Source organism: Urocitellus parryii, chromosome 4, assembly GCF_045843805.1.
Source record: "Urocitellus parryii isolate mUroPar1 chromosome 4, mUroPar1.hap1, whole genome shotgun sequence".
NCBI classification, from domain to species: domain Eukaryota; kingdom Metazoa; phylum Chordata; class Mammalia; order Rodentia; family Sciuridae; genus Urocitellus; species Urocitellus parryii.
In genome coordinates this window covers 163630428-163645133 of record NC_135534.1, presented here as the reverse complement: position 1 = coordinate 163645133, position 14706 = coordinate 163630428, and the positions used below count along the sequence as shown (strand labels likewise).

The 14706-nt window shown below is 37.7% G+C and overlaps 1 protein-coding gene across 1 annotated transcript in view; it reads right to left on the bottom strand.

The window, feature by feature from the left end:
• Nucleotides 1–2677: 2677 nt before the first annotated feature.
• Nucleotides 2678–14706, bottom strand: part of Mtap (methylthioadenosine phosphorylase) — a 38204-nt gene continuing 26175 nt past the window's right edge. The window contains exons 5-8 of the mRNA XM_026398504.2: nucleotides 13386–13488; nucleotides 10020–10259; nucleotides 6290–6412; nucleotides 2678–3928 (exon numbers count right to left, since the gene is read on the bottom strand). Of these exons, the coding sequence (XP_026254289.2) occupies nucleotides 3890–3928; nucleotides 6290–6412; nucleotides 10020–10259; nucleotides 13386–13488 (505 nt within the window). The 3' untranslated portion in view covers nucleotides 2678–3889. The remainder of the gene's footprint in view (nucleotides 3929–6289; nucleotides 6413–10019; nucleotides 10260–13385; nucleotides 13489–14706) is intronic.

Genomic DNA, 14706 nt, shown 5'->3' with positions numbered 1-14706 from the left:
CTAGCACAACACTGCCTATAGGAAAAGAAGGTTGAAGTCTAAGAATCAACCATTACATAAGTAAAAAGGTGACCCTGAGAATAATTTTGGTGGTGCTGGGCATGGATGATGGCAACATCTGAATTGGAGTGGGTTGAAAAATGAATTGGAAGCACTGAGAATAGATAACTCTTCAAGGGATTTTATTTCAATAAAAGGCAAAAAGATGAGACAAAAATGACCTAGAATTCAGGGTAAGAGTTTTGATGATAGCTTTGGGTTTAGCTGATTGGTAGAATACTTGCCTACCACGCATGAAGCTCTTGTTTCAATCCCCAATACCATACACATGATAAATTTAATGAGAGAAATAAAACATAATCTTTTGGTGAAATGATCCAATAAAGAGGGTAATCTAGATTGAAAGGCAGTGTTGCCAGTGATGTCTTTGACTGTGTCAAAAGTTTGAGATCTTAAGAGGATGATGAAGCAGAAACGGCTATTATATGGGATTCTCAAAGTGGGGTTCCTGCATCAGCAGTGTCACTTGGTACTTATTAGAGATGCAAATTATCAGGTCTCACCAGACACCCCAGGAGTCAGAAACTCCTGAGTCAGAGTTGGAGCCATGCAACATAATAGGACCTTCAGGTGATGTTGATATGTAAGCTCAAGAAGCACTGTCGTGGATGGTGACAGTCTGGAAAACAGGTCAGGAGAGAGAGAAGGGAGGTCCTTGGAAGTTCTCTTCTGATGCCTCCCTCCATTTTGTCCATGAAGGAACCTGCTGAAAGTGAGGATGGAGAGTTTGAGAGAGCTGAGAAAGCATATTGAGATGTTATCAGTTTTTTTTTTTTTTTAACACAGATGTTTATTCACTATATGCTAAGTACAAGGAACAGATCCTACACTAAATTAGAAAGTAAAAAAGATATGGTTCCTGCCTTTATGGGGCTTAAAAAATAGTAAAGAGACAGAATTTTATAACTGAATGACTTTTTTTGTGACTGAGCTTTTTATACATGAAGTTTTTATTCAAGGTTTTCTTTTCAATGGTGGGATGTATGTAATTCCTTTAACCATTACTAATGTGGCCATGTCTTTCCCAGTTGCCTCACCCCTTTATTGGTGCTTTTTAGATGGCCAGTGTTCCCCTTTAAAGTGCTGTGACCAAAACTGAATACCATGTTGCAGAATTTAATGCCAAGAAACAGAAATTCTACCTCATTTATATAAATTGTAATGAAGCCAGTTGTCTTCTAGTCTTCTTTCCTCAGAGCTTATCATTAAGTTTCTTTCCAGAAACTTCCTATGAACAGAGCATAAATATGCTATCCACATGCTCAAACTGCATACTTATTTTACTTTACATATTTTTCTGATTGACACTTTTATTACATTGCTCCACACTAGTACTCAAAATATACATCTCTGTTCTTTTTGACGACTGCACATATTTGAAATGATGTGTCATTTATTTAGAGCAGCTCATGTCAATGAGAATTTTAGCCATTCCCCAGCACTTGCCTGTTACAATTTCTGAATACATGTAGGTTAATCTGCCAAATATTTTCAGGTATCAAACGTAACCCTGCTGATCCATTTTTTTTCATTCTTTTAGGTTAACACTTCACTTATTAATTATTTGGGTTGCCATTCTTAAAATTATGAACATCAATGACAAACACAAGAGCAGATTATAATGCCATAAAAATCCCGCTTGAAGCAGATTCGAATCCAATCAAATAAGATGTGAAATCACTAAGCCAGAGCTTTCCCATATGCCTGTCATCCTTTCAAAATGGTCAAAACTGACTATACTGTTCACTTAATTTATTAGCTTAAAAAAAATAGAGCGGGGGACGCAGTTCAGTGGTAGAGCACTTGCCTATAACATGCAAGGTCCTGGGTTTTACACCCTAGAACTGGGGGGGAAAATATCAAGTAGCAGAGAAGTGTTCCAGCAGATATTGAGCAACATCCTCAAACATGAGGTAAGAAAATTATACTGGCTTTGTATACAGGGCGAATGATTAATAACAAGCAATATGAGAATTTACCCTATTTAAAAAACTCCTAGAAAAGGCTACTAGACACAGAAAAGTTTTTTTCCAAAGTGGGGAAAAAAACTATTTTCTAAAGGCAGCAATACAAATGCCCAAGCTTCTGCCTTGACATTCTTGGGCACCTACTAATAATGAGGGAAAGTAAGGTATGATCTGTGTTACAGTGCAGAACACTGTGCATTCCACAGCTGGAGAACCCACGTTCTCTGTGGACCTCTACCAGAGTTGGAACCACTGTATCAGGGAGTCCAAGTGTCATAATCACATGTAACACAAAGGGCTCAGTATCATGGCTGGAGGGTGACTGGCTTCCTTAATCTTTACACTTAGCAGCTTATTATCTTGAAGTCAATATCACAGACACAAACACATTACCTTTATACTTTTTAAACAAAAGATCCCATTGCCCCTCTCCTAAGTATCTTGTAATATATAACATGTTAGGAAAAAAAAATCTGAGGAAAAAATGATCTCTTAACAATATAAAACTTAAATATTCCTATAAGATCAATAATATAAAATATATAGTAAAAAGGTTCACTTTTAATTCTATGAAGAAATAAGAATCACTAACTCATGAAAAATAATGTCAACTCATAAGGAGTAGAAAAATATTAGTTTAAAAATACCAGATACACTAAAGTGTATTTACTTTTTAAAATAAGTTTTTTTTAAAAAAATATTTTTATTAGTTGTTGATGGACCTTTATTTTATTTATTTATATGTGGTGCTGAGGATTGAACCCAGTACCTCACACATGCTAGGCAAGTGCTCTACCCCCGATCCACAACCACAGCCCTTATAATAGTTTTAACATTTAGACAATGTCAGAATTAATCATGTGGCTTTTTTCTGGAAGCTGATGAAAGAAAATCCAAGCTGACTGTGTAGTAACCAACTGTCCTTTTTTAATAGAAAAAGAACTAACTTCCTTAAACAATACTCCTCTTAAATTTTGATTCATTACCAGAAAGTGTTTAAATCCACTTTTATTTTTATGACTTTATTATTTTACTAACTGTAGAAAAATGTGAAGATTCAGAAAGATTCAAAAGAAAAATTAAAATTATTTAGTATTCCTCTTCCAAATACAATAACAAAAGATTATGTATGTTTCCTTCTAGTCTTTTTACACTTACATTGCATTTTTAAAACAAATCTAGAACAGGAAAATGATTTATTTGGAACATTAAATATTACATGAAAACATGATCGCCAGCTGACTGCTTTACAATCTAATGATAACTGAAACCATAAATGACCTTCAGTTGTTGGAAATCCAGATTGTTGTGAATACTTGCTATCTTAACAGTAACTATTAAACATCTCTCTTCATACACAGTTTTTTTGTATGATTCTCCAATAATTTTTGAAGGAGAAATTCCTAGGACTTTCCAACAAAGTGCATAAGTATTTCTAAGGTTTCTGATGCATTTTGCCGAACTGCCCTCCAAAATGATTGTACCAATTTATAATAAATAACCAGAGTCCCATTTCTTCCCCATATTCCATGTCAATGTAGGAAATGAGTATTACCCTCAAATCTTTATTGTTGCAAAGTTAATAAGGGAAGTGAGGTGAGAATGCTCTCTTCTTGGTGTTTTCCCAAAATGTAAGATTGCCTGTCCATTTGCTTTTCCTCATTGCTCTCAAACAGTCTCAATCTTTAAGGCAGAGTCTCCAATACTTGCGATGTCTTTCTACCTGCTCTTCTTTTGCAGGCAAGGACACATAAGCTGCATGTCTTTCCCAAGTTTTTGTTTTGTTTTCCCCTCAAGGTAAGCAAAATATCCAAAATAACTGGAAAGTCTTCTTTTCTTCTGAGCAGTAATAAAAAACGATTTTAGTGTCTTGGTAATAAAACAGAAAACTGGGCCATATTCTGAAAGGAAGAAAGTAGAAAGTGATGAGCATTATAGGCATAGGTGAGTATGCTAATTACCTGAAGTACTTGCTAAAACTGGACTTCAACAACAGCAATAAATCCTCCAGATTTTGCTTTTGTAGATTATTCAGAACAGTGTGTGTGTGTATGTGTGTGTATGGTATTAGGGACCGAATCCATGGCACTGAGCATGCTAGGCAAGCATTCTACTACTGAGCGAGATCCCCAGCCCTTTCCATTTTGAGACAGGGCCTGTCTCATTAAATTACTAAGTTGGCCTTGTACTTGCAATTCTCCCATTTTAACTTCCTGAGTGTCTGGGATTACAGGTATGTTTTGTCACTTCTTTTTCCCCTAAATGATGTTAAGAATATTCTGATAGTCACTCATATCCATCCATGTACTAGGATACATTTTATGTTCCAACTTTAGCCTGGATTGTTGTTTATGTATCTTCTAGCCCTTATTCCTATCTCATTTTTAAAAGAAAAAAAAAAAATCAGTGAAATTTTAATGTGTCTATATTTTCAACAGAATAGAATCATCACAAGAAGTCTTTGTGTACCTTTCTAAACCAGAGCTTGACATACAGGCACATCAATATTGCTGAAATGAATTAAGTGAGTGAGTGAATGAATGATATACATTTCAGTGCTCAGAAGACTGAAAATACTACTTAGTCAAGGAATTGTTTGTATGGTGGTCCTTAGTGTCCCAGAATGAAGGCCACAATAACTCAATTTTGTTAGCAATTCTTCTTTTTTCTCTTTTAACTCTCTGAAAATCTGATGACACACTCACCTTCTTTAAAAGTGAATAAATGTAACAAAGTCAGAAGCTTAATTAAAACAAAAAGGCTTCTACCACTGAAGCATTTTTTACCTAAGAAATAACTTTCAAATTTAAGAGTCTATGAAGTTGGGGTTAGTTGGGAGACTTCCCTCTCCCCGACAAAATCGTATCTCTATCATAGCTTGAAGGTAACAAGTCCCTTCAGCAACAAAAATCTGAGTGATATTTCCAGCAAACCAACACGTGATTATCATACAAGCTGAGGATTTGCTGCCCTGCATTATACTTAGTTGAATGTAACATTTTAAAATGAAATAAAAAATCAAAATCAAGCCACTTGGTTTCAGTTTAAACCAAATTTGCTATTTCATAGAATATTTTTTGTTTTTCTATTCTCCATAATTAGAATAATAATAAAGGTTGTATCTCAATTATGATAAAACACTTCATGGAGGAAAGGGACTATCATTTATTCTTGAATAACATTTCAAAGCCAGGTGTAGTGGTGTATGCCTGTAATCCCAGTTACAGCAGAAGGATTCCAAGCTCAAGGTCAGCCCAGCAACGTGGCTAGACACGGTCTCAAAAAAAAAAAAAAAAAAAAAAAAAAAAATCTCCTAGGTACACAGTATTGAAGTCAACAGATATGAGTCCTAGTAGGTAGGATAATTAATTTTAACACTCATGGCTGGGCCAGTCCTACAAGCTGAGACACCTTAGTGACAGTGGTGTGTTAGAACGTGGTTGTACCAGCTTGCAGGAGCCATTTCCCAACTTCTCAGTGGCTCCACGTTGGCAGCTTCACAGCCTGTCCTGGAGTATTTATACAATATAAGTCAACAAACACCACATAGTACCCTCATCACAGTAAAACTGTAGCTCTCATTTCTGAACTCCTAAGTGGTAATCGAGGTAGGCAGGGCTTCTATAAACCTTTATAGCCCCTCTCAACGTGTTATAAGACCAAAGAATATAAGTGTCTCTAAGAAACTTTAAGATACAGCCCTCTTTAACTGGAACAATTCAAGGCATCATGTACTTCTCAGTTTAGCAGTGAGTATAAATTATATTCTGGGAACTAATACCAAAGTTGGAAAGCTACCAATCTGAAACCATTTTCATGTTTATCATTAATGACTGTTAGTCTGATCCCATGCTGCGTCACATCTTCCCTGACGCTTGGTATTGCTATGTCAGTTTTGGTTTTGAATGCTTGCCAACATTTTCTATGAATCTACCAAAGAGAAAATAGCTTTGAAAACAACAACAACAAAAAAGACTTAGTGATGTACTGCAAGACAATGTGAATAATATGGGACACAAGATAATAAACTCTCCCCACCTCAGTTTCCAATGGTCTTGGCCTTGCATTATTAGTCAGAAAATACAACTGTTCAGTTTCATAAGTGATTGGTTTGGTAGTAAATGGCATGAAAACTTACTGAAAAAATATTCACGATTGCATAAAATATGTAGGGAAATAGACCCAGGCAGAAATGGAAGTGAGAAGATGATGTCTAAAGTCTCTGGAAGTGTATGCTTGCAAAGATGGCTCAGGACACCTACCTTCAGGTTATGGAGGGTTTCTGACCATTCCATGGATCCTATCTGAGGTATGGCAGTAAGGAGTAAACTTTTAGCTTTGTTGGCATTTTCTTTCAGGGTCTTTAAAACCCGGTCTACTGAAACCTAGAGAAACAACAGCATGGGATGTTAACTAAATTTACAAGTCCATTTCTGTTCACAGAGTATTTTTCTTGAGTTTGATCTTTACTATGGTGTGTATGTGTGTGTCCCTTCCAAATTCATCTGTTGAAATCTAATCCCCAATGTGAGAGTGCTAGGAGGTGGGCCTCTAAAGGATATTAAGTATGAAAATAAAGCCCTCATGAATGAGACTAGAGATCACAGAGAGTACCCTCACCCCTTGTGAGGTTAAGTGAGAATTGAGATGGTTATGAGGAGGCAGGTGCTCACCAGACACCCAACTGGCCAGTTCCTTGACCTTGGACTTCCTAACCTCTAGAACTGTGAAAGAAAAACTTTTGCTCAGAAGCTACCCAGTTTTCTGTTATAGCAGCTTAGAGACTAACAAGCCTGACTGGTAAAATCTGTTTTACTCCAAATTCAATCCTTTACACCTAAACACTGCATTTATCAAGATGGTTTTAGTCTTAGAGCAGAGGTCTTGGAGAAAAAAAAGGGGGAGGGGGAAGCATTAACAATTTTCAATATGGTATCTGAGAAAATATCTCAGATGTATAAAGGATCAGTATGGTGTGAAAACAAGGTTCTGCTTTCTCCATGTCCATAGTAAAAGGAATTCCATTCTTAAAATTGGGGCTACATTGGATAATCAAATTTAAAATAAGTATTGCCTTTTTAGAAAGTTGTTTAAACTACTAAAGAAAAAAAAATTGTAGAATCAAAGTATCACCACTGTATGACTTGTAATGAATTAATGGTTTGGCTACTAACATCACAAACTATCCAAACAACCCAAAACCTCCCTACTCATCATGGGCTTCAAGAAACAAACAAAAAACTTACTAAAGACACCTGAATCTGATCAAATTCTAGATCTAGCTGTCAATTTTCAGAAAATACAGAGGACAGAGAAACCTGTTACTCTAAGAGGAAGCTTTCAGAAATTCAGACTGTGAGAAACTCAACAGGACAAGAGTCTTGGTTTCCTTAAGAAAACTTATTATACAAAAAAAAAAAAAAAAAAAAGAAATCCTTTATTATGACATTTAACTAGACACTTGAGTTTTGTTGCAGTATACTGAGGAATTACTGTTGGAGTATAATAATGACAGTATGATTATGTCAGATAATTCCTGAAATGTTTCTGGATTAAAATTATGAAGGGAAATACAGATGAAATGTGACTGGACATAAGTTGAGAGGACAATGGTTCAAACTGGCTGTTGGGGCTCATGGATGTCCATCCTATTGTCTACTTTTGTATTATGACTAAAATTAGATTTAGGGACATGATGATTATACCCTTCTATCTCATGTCCAGATTGCTCCCACGAGCACTGAGGATTGTTTAGGAGAAAAAAAAAAAAAAAAACACACACACACACAAAACAAAACAAGCATGGGCACCACAGCAGAGGGAAATTTCCAGTACTGTGCAACACAAAGCTGCGGGCAACTGGGTATTTGCCAAGAACATGTAAAGGCATGGTTTCAGCTGAGTCATTAAATGCAAATATATGAAGCATCCAAGAGATTTACCTTGTTTTTAAGCATCCCCATATATTTTCCCTGTAAATGATGTATCTATATAGATAGACTGTGACCTCTCTTTTTGTTTCTGTTAGGTTCCTTTCTTACTGACCCTCTCCCTGGAAAAATTCAACCCTCTATTAAAGGTCAAGCTAAAACTTCTAAACAACTCTAACCATTCACTCCCATTCCCTGGCTTCATTCTGCAGAGAAGTTAACAGCTTCAATAACTTGTCTAGTGCCACAGGTAAACGGAACAACTAGAATTGAAGTCGGGTTGAGGCAACTCCAAAACCTTCCTGCCATGCCAGGGTGCATGTCTGGCTTAAAGCACATGACACACTTGGTGGGCTGAGTTGTTGCCACCTTTGTGTGTCTTCTTTGTGGCACTTAACATTATTTGTCTTTATGCCTATCACAGAGATCTCAGGTTCTCTGCTTTTGAATGAATTGGCTCCAATTGACTGCTTTCCAACTCTCTTCTGGGCTGCTAAAGGAAATCACTGCTACTTGTGCAAAGGAGACATGCTGAGCAGAAAGCCATAAGCAGGAAGCAAAACTCTTTTCAGGAAGCCAGCTGCAAGGGCTGGAGTTTCCTATTAATTGAACGCATGTTCTCAACATTCAGAAACCAGGTCTCCCTTAGGTTATAAAGCTCCCAACCAGATATTATGGTGTGACCTGAAGTCAGGATTTGCATATATGTGTAAAAGATATTCCAGTAATCAGCAATATTGCATTACACTGAGGAGCCAGGATAAGACATTCAAGTAAAAATCAAGAACCTGTGTTCACCTATCTATGCACCCAAGCACAGTACACATGGACAGGCATGGCAAGAGTAGCTAACCTTTTTTTAATGTGAAACTGGATGGTAAAATAAGCAACTCTCTTGAGATGTGGTAAGGGCCTCTTTGGAGGTATCATCTCCATTCCTTCAAGTTTGGTAATCCTAGTTTTGTCCCTTTCTCTATTTTATTTTATATTTGGTATTGAAGATGGATTCTAGGGGCCCTTTACCATTGAGCCACATTCCTAGCCCTTTTTATTTTTCATTTTGGAATAGGGCATTACTAAATTGCTGAGGCTGGCCTTGAACTTGCGATCCTCCAGCCTCAATCTCCTGAATTGCTGGGATTATATGCATGTACTACTGTGCCTGGTCCTTTCTCTATTTTAAACTGAGATAAATGACAAGACAAATGCTCTCACAGGAATGAGAACAGAGGGCAGAGACTACTAAAAGATCCTTAAGAGGCATACCATTAACACACAATGTCTGAGCTGCAGGGATGCCAATTTGACTAAACTGTTAAAGATCATGAGACCAGAAGGAAAATACAAGCAGTCTAAATATTTGATTATATCAAGAAACTAATAACAGTGGCTAATTTTTTTAAAAATTAAAAAAATGCCATACTAAAAAACTATTTACTTCAAAAAGAGGGTAGGAGTTGGAGAAACAGAAAGGGAAATGCATGACACAAGATTGGCCAGGGTTGGCCAACCTGTAGAAGTTGAGAGGTAGGTTCCATAGATCTTTATAGTTTCCCACAATAAAAATGTTTGTTTTGGAAGCTTCAAATTCTAGTAGGACCTGCTATCTTCCTTGCCTCAAGCCCTCTGTGGTCTTGCATCCAGAATGCTCACATTGTCTGTGGTCCTGCCATATCTTGCTGCCATCTCCCTCCTCTCCATCATGCCTCCCCCGCACCCACACATACATCATACTTAAACCAGGATGGTTGTCAGACTTCAAATAAATGGTTTGGTCAACTGGAGAGGGACTCCTGTATCGTTTCAACATTAACCCCTGACTTTCGTACAAGAAAATTACAATCACAACACATCTTTGTCCTTCAAGTAAGGCCCAAGTCTTATTGTGATTCTCAGCAGATCTACAAGCCTACAATGAATGCACTGTTCACTCTTGATTCCTGGACAAAAGCATCTCACTCTCTGAAACTAACACACACACAAAATAATTAAGATGCTTTCTCAAAAGCTCTTGGTACCCAGAAACCCATGTTGCTCATGCTCAGAAGAGAATTCCACCTACTGCTTCCTCATGCTCCTTCCAGCAATCATAATCTGTTGCCATGGCGATGCCTGCATAGCAAATTCCAGCCTCCTTGGCAAGAACCACCTCTGGAACTGTGGTCATATTGATAACATCTGCCCCCCAGGTGCGGAACATGAAGCTTTCTGCCCGGGAACTAAACCGAGGTCCCTCGATTGTGACTATAGTCCCCTTTGAGTGGCATCGGAGTCCTAGCTTCTTAGCAGTCTCTATGAGGACCTAGGGGGAAAAAAAAAAAAACACAAACTGAAAACATATGAACATATGTATGGTTTATAATTTTATTTATTCCCTGATGTTTAGCAAGTTTTATTTAAAATAGACCACAGAATGGGGTCTCCTACACTAGACCCTTACTCATTCATACAGTCCCTTTGCATACATAGATCAACTCTATAGGAACAGACAAGGAGATTTCTTTATGTACCAGGAATTTGCTTACCTGCTTTCTAAGCTGGGTTGTGAATTTGGACTTGAGTCACACCTCTTGAAAGAGTTGTGCTGAATTCTATTTCCCAAACTCCTGAGGAGTAACTGCTCATGCCCCCCCCTTACCCCCACCCACCCCACCCCAGAAGGTGCAGGCTTTAGTACAATCTTTGTTTTGAGTTAGAAAGTCATTTCTCTGTTGCCTGTTGCTGCTCTAAGGACATATGGTGAACAGAATGGAGCTGTGATGATTTTTTCCTTCCAGAAATAAATTTATCTTGGCATTCCTTTAGAGAGAAGATCATATATGGGTTTTAGAAACATTAAAAATTTTGATCTTTTTGTCCAGTGTTTTAATTAATAATGTCTATTTTCAGGGTATTAATTTCATTTTTTCCTTAGTCTGTGTGTCAACATTCCCTTTTAATATAAAAAAAATTAGTCTTCTTCAACTTAGCTGTTAACCCATTAAAGCACTGTTGAAAAGTCACTTAACCTCATGCCTTAGTATTCTCATCTGTAAAACGGGAATAACAATATTTATTGTATAACTCAGAGATATCTTGGATTAAATAAGCTAAGGTATATGGTTGCACAGAATTGTCCCAGAACACTGTAAACACTACATAAAGGCTAAACTGGTCTTTCAATGATCACTAATATCAGCAACTTCTACAAGTTTGCCAAATGAATGGCAGATTCCTGGGATAGTGGATATATAAAGTGGAGGGATTCAAAAGTCAAAAGAAGGCTCTAATCTAGGCTAAATTTTACCTGCACAAGTCTGAACTCTATAAGCAAATTAATCTATTTCCTTACATATAACTCATTATGCCATGGAAAAGGGAAAGAAAATTTTAATAGGAGCTTTGGCAACTCCCAATTTGGAACCATAATAAGCAGTCAGCAATGAACACTTGATGCTGTACTGTGCTTATTTTATGAATGCTGAAAATAAATTATGTTTAATCTACCCTTTCTTCCACATAGTACAAGTTATAAATCCAAGGGCCCAAGTCCCTACTTCCCCTCCCCCCAACCCAGTCTTGCCTTCATTAAGTGTCTGAAGAATAATGTCTTGGCTAAACTTCAGTTTCTAGACATGTGTTAAGATCACAGCTACTGTGTCCCACTGGCCAGTGACACCTAAGTCCTCCTCAATGGAGTTTGGTACCATGACTGTGAGGAGGAAAAGGAGACTTCTGGATGCAGGTTGGTCACAATGACAGACCCTGGGGGCCTCATTGCTGAACCAATACTTTGTACTCCCAGGAGAACAAGTAACAACACCCTAAGGAAGTGGGGAAAATAAACTACAGGGCCAAACTCAGTTCTGAGGCTAAGATGATTTCATTTTCTTATCTTGAGTAATCAAAATGGAGCTCCTGAAACCATCACATCCTCGTAAAGGGACTAGCAATATTAGATCACCAGAAAAAAATGTATTAGAACATTCAGATAAAGATTTTTAGAACATTTGTGTCTTCTGAAATGACTACAAGTGATATCATTTTCAGAACAGGTAACACGTGTACATGGTCCAAACCACAATAAATACATAAAAGGCTGTTAGGTTGGGAGAGAATTTCTTTCACCCTGACTTAGGAACCAGGTCACCTGCCCTCCAAGGAAACCCCGGTTACAAGTTTCTGGTAAATTTTCTAAAAATACTCATCTCTTTATACATACAGAGATTTTAACACAAATGACAATACTTCTGAGCTTTTGGGTTGCACCTGACTTTCAAACTGAGGATTATAAGAAAAGTGTCACAACACAGGATCTTTCTATAAGAGACATTTTTAATTCACTGGAAGTTAAGGCTGAGATTCTCACTTGACGCCATAAATGGTCCCTGTGTGACTGCCACCATATTTCTGAGATTCTACTCTAATCTTAGAGCAGAGGCTGGACAATAATGGACAAACTCAGCTCAAAAGCAGAAGATGCCAATCGGAACATTTTTAGATTATCCATAATAATTTAATTCATAAAAGCAGTTATTAATCATTAGATGTCCTATAACTGACAGACACGGTTCAAAACACTTTGTATTAGCTCTTTTGCCCCTCATGGTCCTGGGAAATATGTTATCATTGTCTTCTTTTTACATTTCTGAAGCCCAGAGATGTTAAATAATTTGCCCGATAATACACAGCTATCAAGCTAAAGAGCACAGCCTTGATGCTAAGTAATCTGGCTTCAGGCTATATTTTCTTCTTCTTTTTTTTTAATGATTCAAAAATCTTTTTTTTCTTTTTTTTATTGGTTGTTCAAAACATTTCAAAGCTCTTGACATATCATATTTCATACATTTGATTCAAGTGGGTTATGAACTCCCATTTTTACCCTATATACAGATTGCAGAATCACATCGGTCTTTTTATTATTATTTTTTGGTTCTGGGGATTGAACCCAGCAGCACTTAACCACTAAACTGCTGAGGCTGGCTTTGATCTCACAATCCTCCTGCCTCAGCCTCCTGAGCTGCTGGGATTAGTGGTGTGTGATACTGTACTCAGCTCAGGCTATATACTCTGAACTGTCATGCTGTCCTATATTAAATTATCTAAAAAGTATTCTGACAGCGAAATAGATTTTTTTTCTTTTGGCAGTACCTGGGGATTGAACCCTGGGCCTTGCACATTGCACACGACAGGCAAGTGTTCTACCACTGAGCTACAACCCCAGCCCACAAAATAGGAGCTTATTAAAAAGGTAGGTTCCAGCCAGGCATGGTGGTGCATGCCTACAATGCCAGTGACTTGGGAGGCTAGCCTCAGAGGCAAGACCTTCAATAAAAAGTAAGCTTGAAAGAAGAAGGGACACTACCTGCTCAGTTAACTGATATAACTGCAGAAATCACCCCAGGCCCTTATGAACTGCTCTGGTACACCTTCCTGGAAGTCTACAAACCTCTCTTGTTTTGGGGCAGAACGGCTCAGCCAATGGAATATGGCATACTCCTCTGGTACAGGAATGACATCCATCATAGAAGGTCTGGGGCCTCATGGTGGTCCTATAGAAAAATAAAGTGAAAGGTTAAAAAAAAAGCCACCTCTAAACCAACATCATCTAGGACAACATCCTAGTCTTTCAATCCCGAATCAACAGCCCCAGATGATGATTGCAGTTGCTCATAAGGCAGCTTTAGGAGGGCATCTGGCTCCTCTGGTTCTAGATAGCTCAACAGGAATGAAAATGTGACCACTTACCATAGGCCAGGAGGCCAGGTAAACACATAAGAAGTCAAAATGAAAATGTTTCATCATCACGGATTACAGATCACAGAGTGAGCCCTGTAAACCCATCACCTAGATTCACCAGATTGCACATTTTGTCAAACTTGCTTCATTTGTTAGGTTTTTCATGGTTATAAATTCTAGGCTTTTACTTAGACCATGTCCAGATCTCCCTGATGGACTTAAAAAAATTTTTTTTGTTGTTGTTGTTTAACTATTGCATCCTTAGTTTCAGGGTACAAACAAGGTCCTTACCTTACATTTTGATTGTCATACCTCCAAATTAAGGGCAATTCCCAGATCAGTGACCCATTGAATAAAGCAGCTGTCTATCTTGCCCTACATATGGGAATCTGTCTCTTTGCCACCTCATTTAGTTTGTTCCTATTACCAACTCTAACCAGTTCTCTTGGTTCAAATTTTTGGTACAACATTTTTGAATCTACAAAAGGGGTTAAAATTCCCTCAAGGGAATTTCTGCAGAAATTTCTTGCAGAAGTTTTTAGAACAAACTACTTTTATTTATTTATTTTTCCATGTTGGGAATTGAACCCAAGGACTTGTAGTGCTAGACAGGTACTGTGCCTTTGAGCTATATCCCCAGCCCTTTGAGAGAGGAATTCACTAAATTTCTCAGGCTGGTCTCAAACTTCAGATCCTCTTGCCTCATCCTAACCCTTGGCATGAGTAGCTAGGATTACGAGCATGAGCCACCATGCCTGATTCAGAACAAACTACTTTTTATTTATGTCTATTAATTTTTTTTCTAAACTTGAAACAGGAAAGATAATCCCTATCTTTCCCGCAGAGGGGAGGGACAGGGAGAGATGAAAAAAGGGAGAGTCCACAGGGGAAGGTATATAATTTGATGTCTTCTTCCAGAGGCAGGAGTAGGCGACAGTACTGAGAAATCCTTTTATAAGTTCTATTTACACAGCCACATGTCAGTAGACCAAAATTAACCTGTTACTCCTACTTCACCACACTAGCTGGCA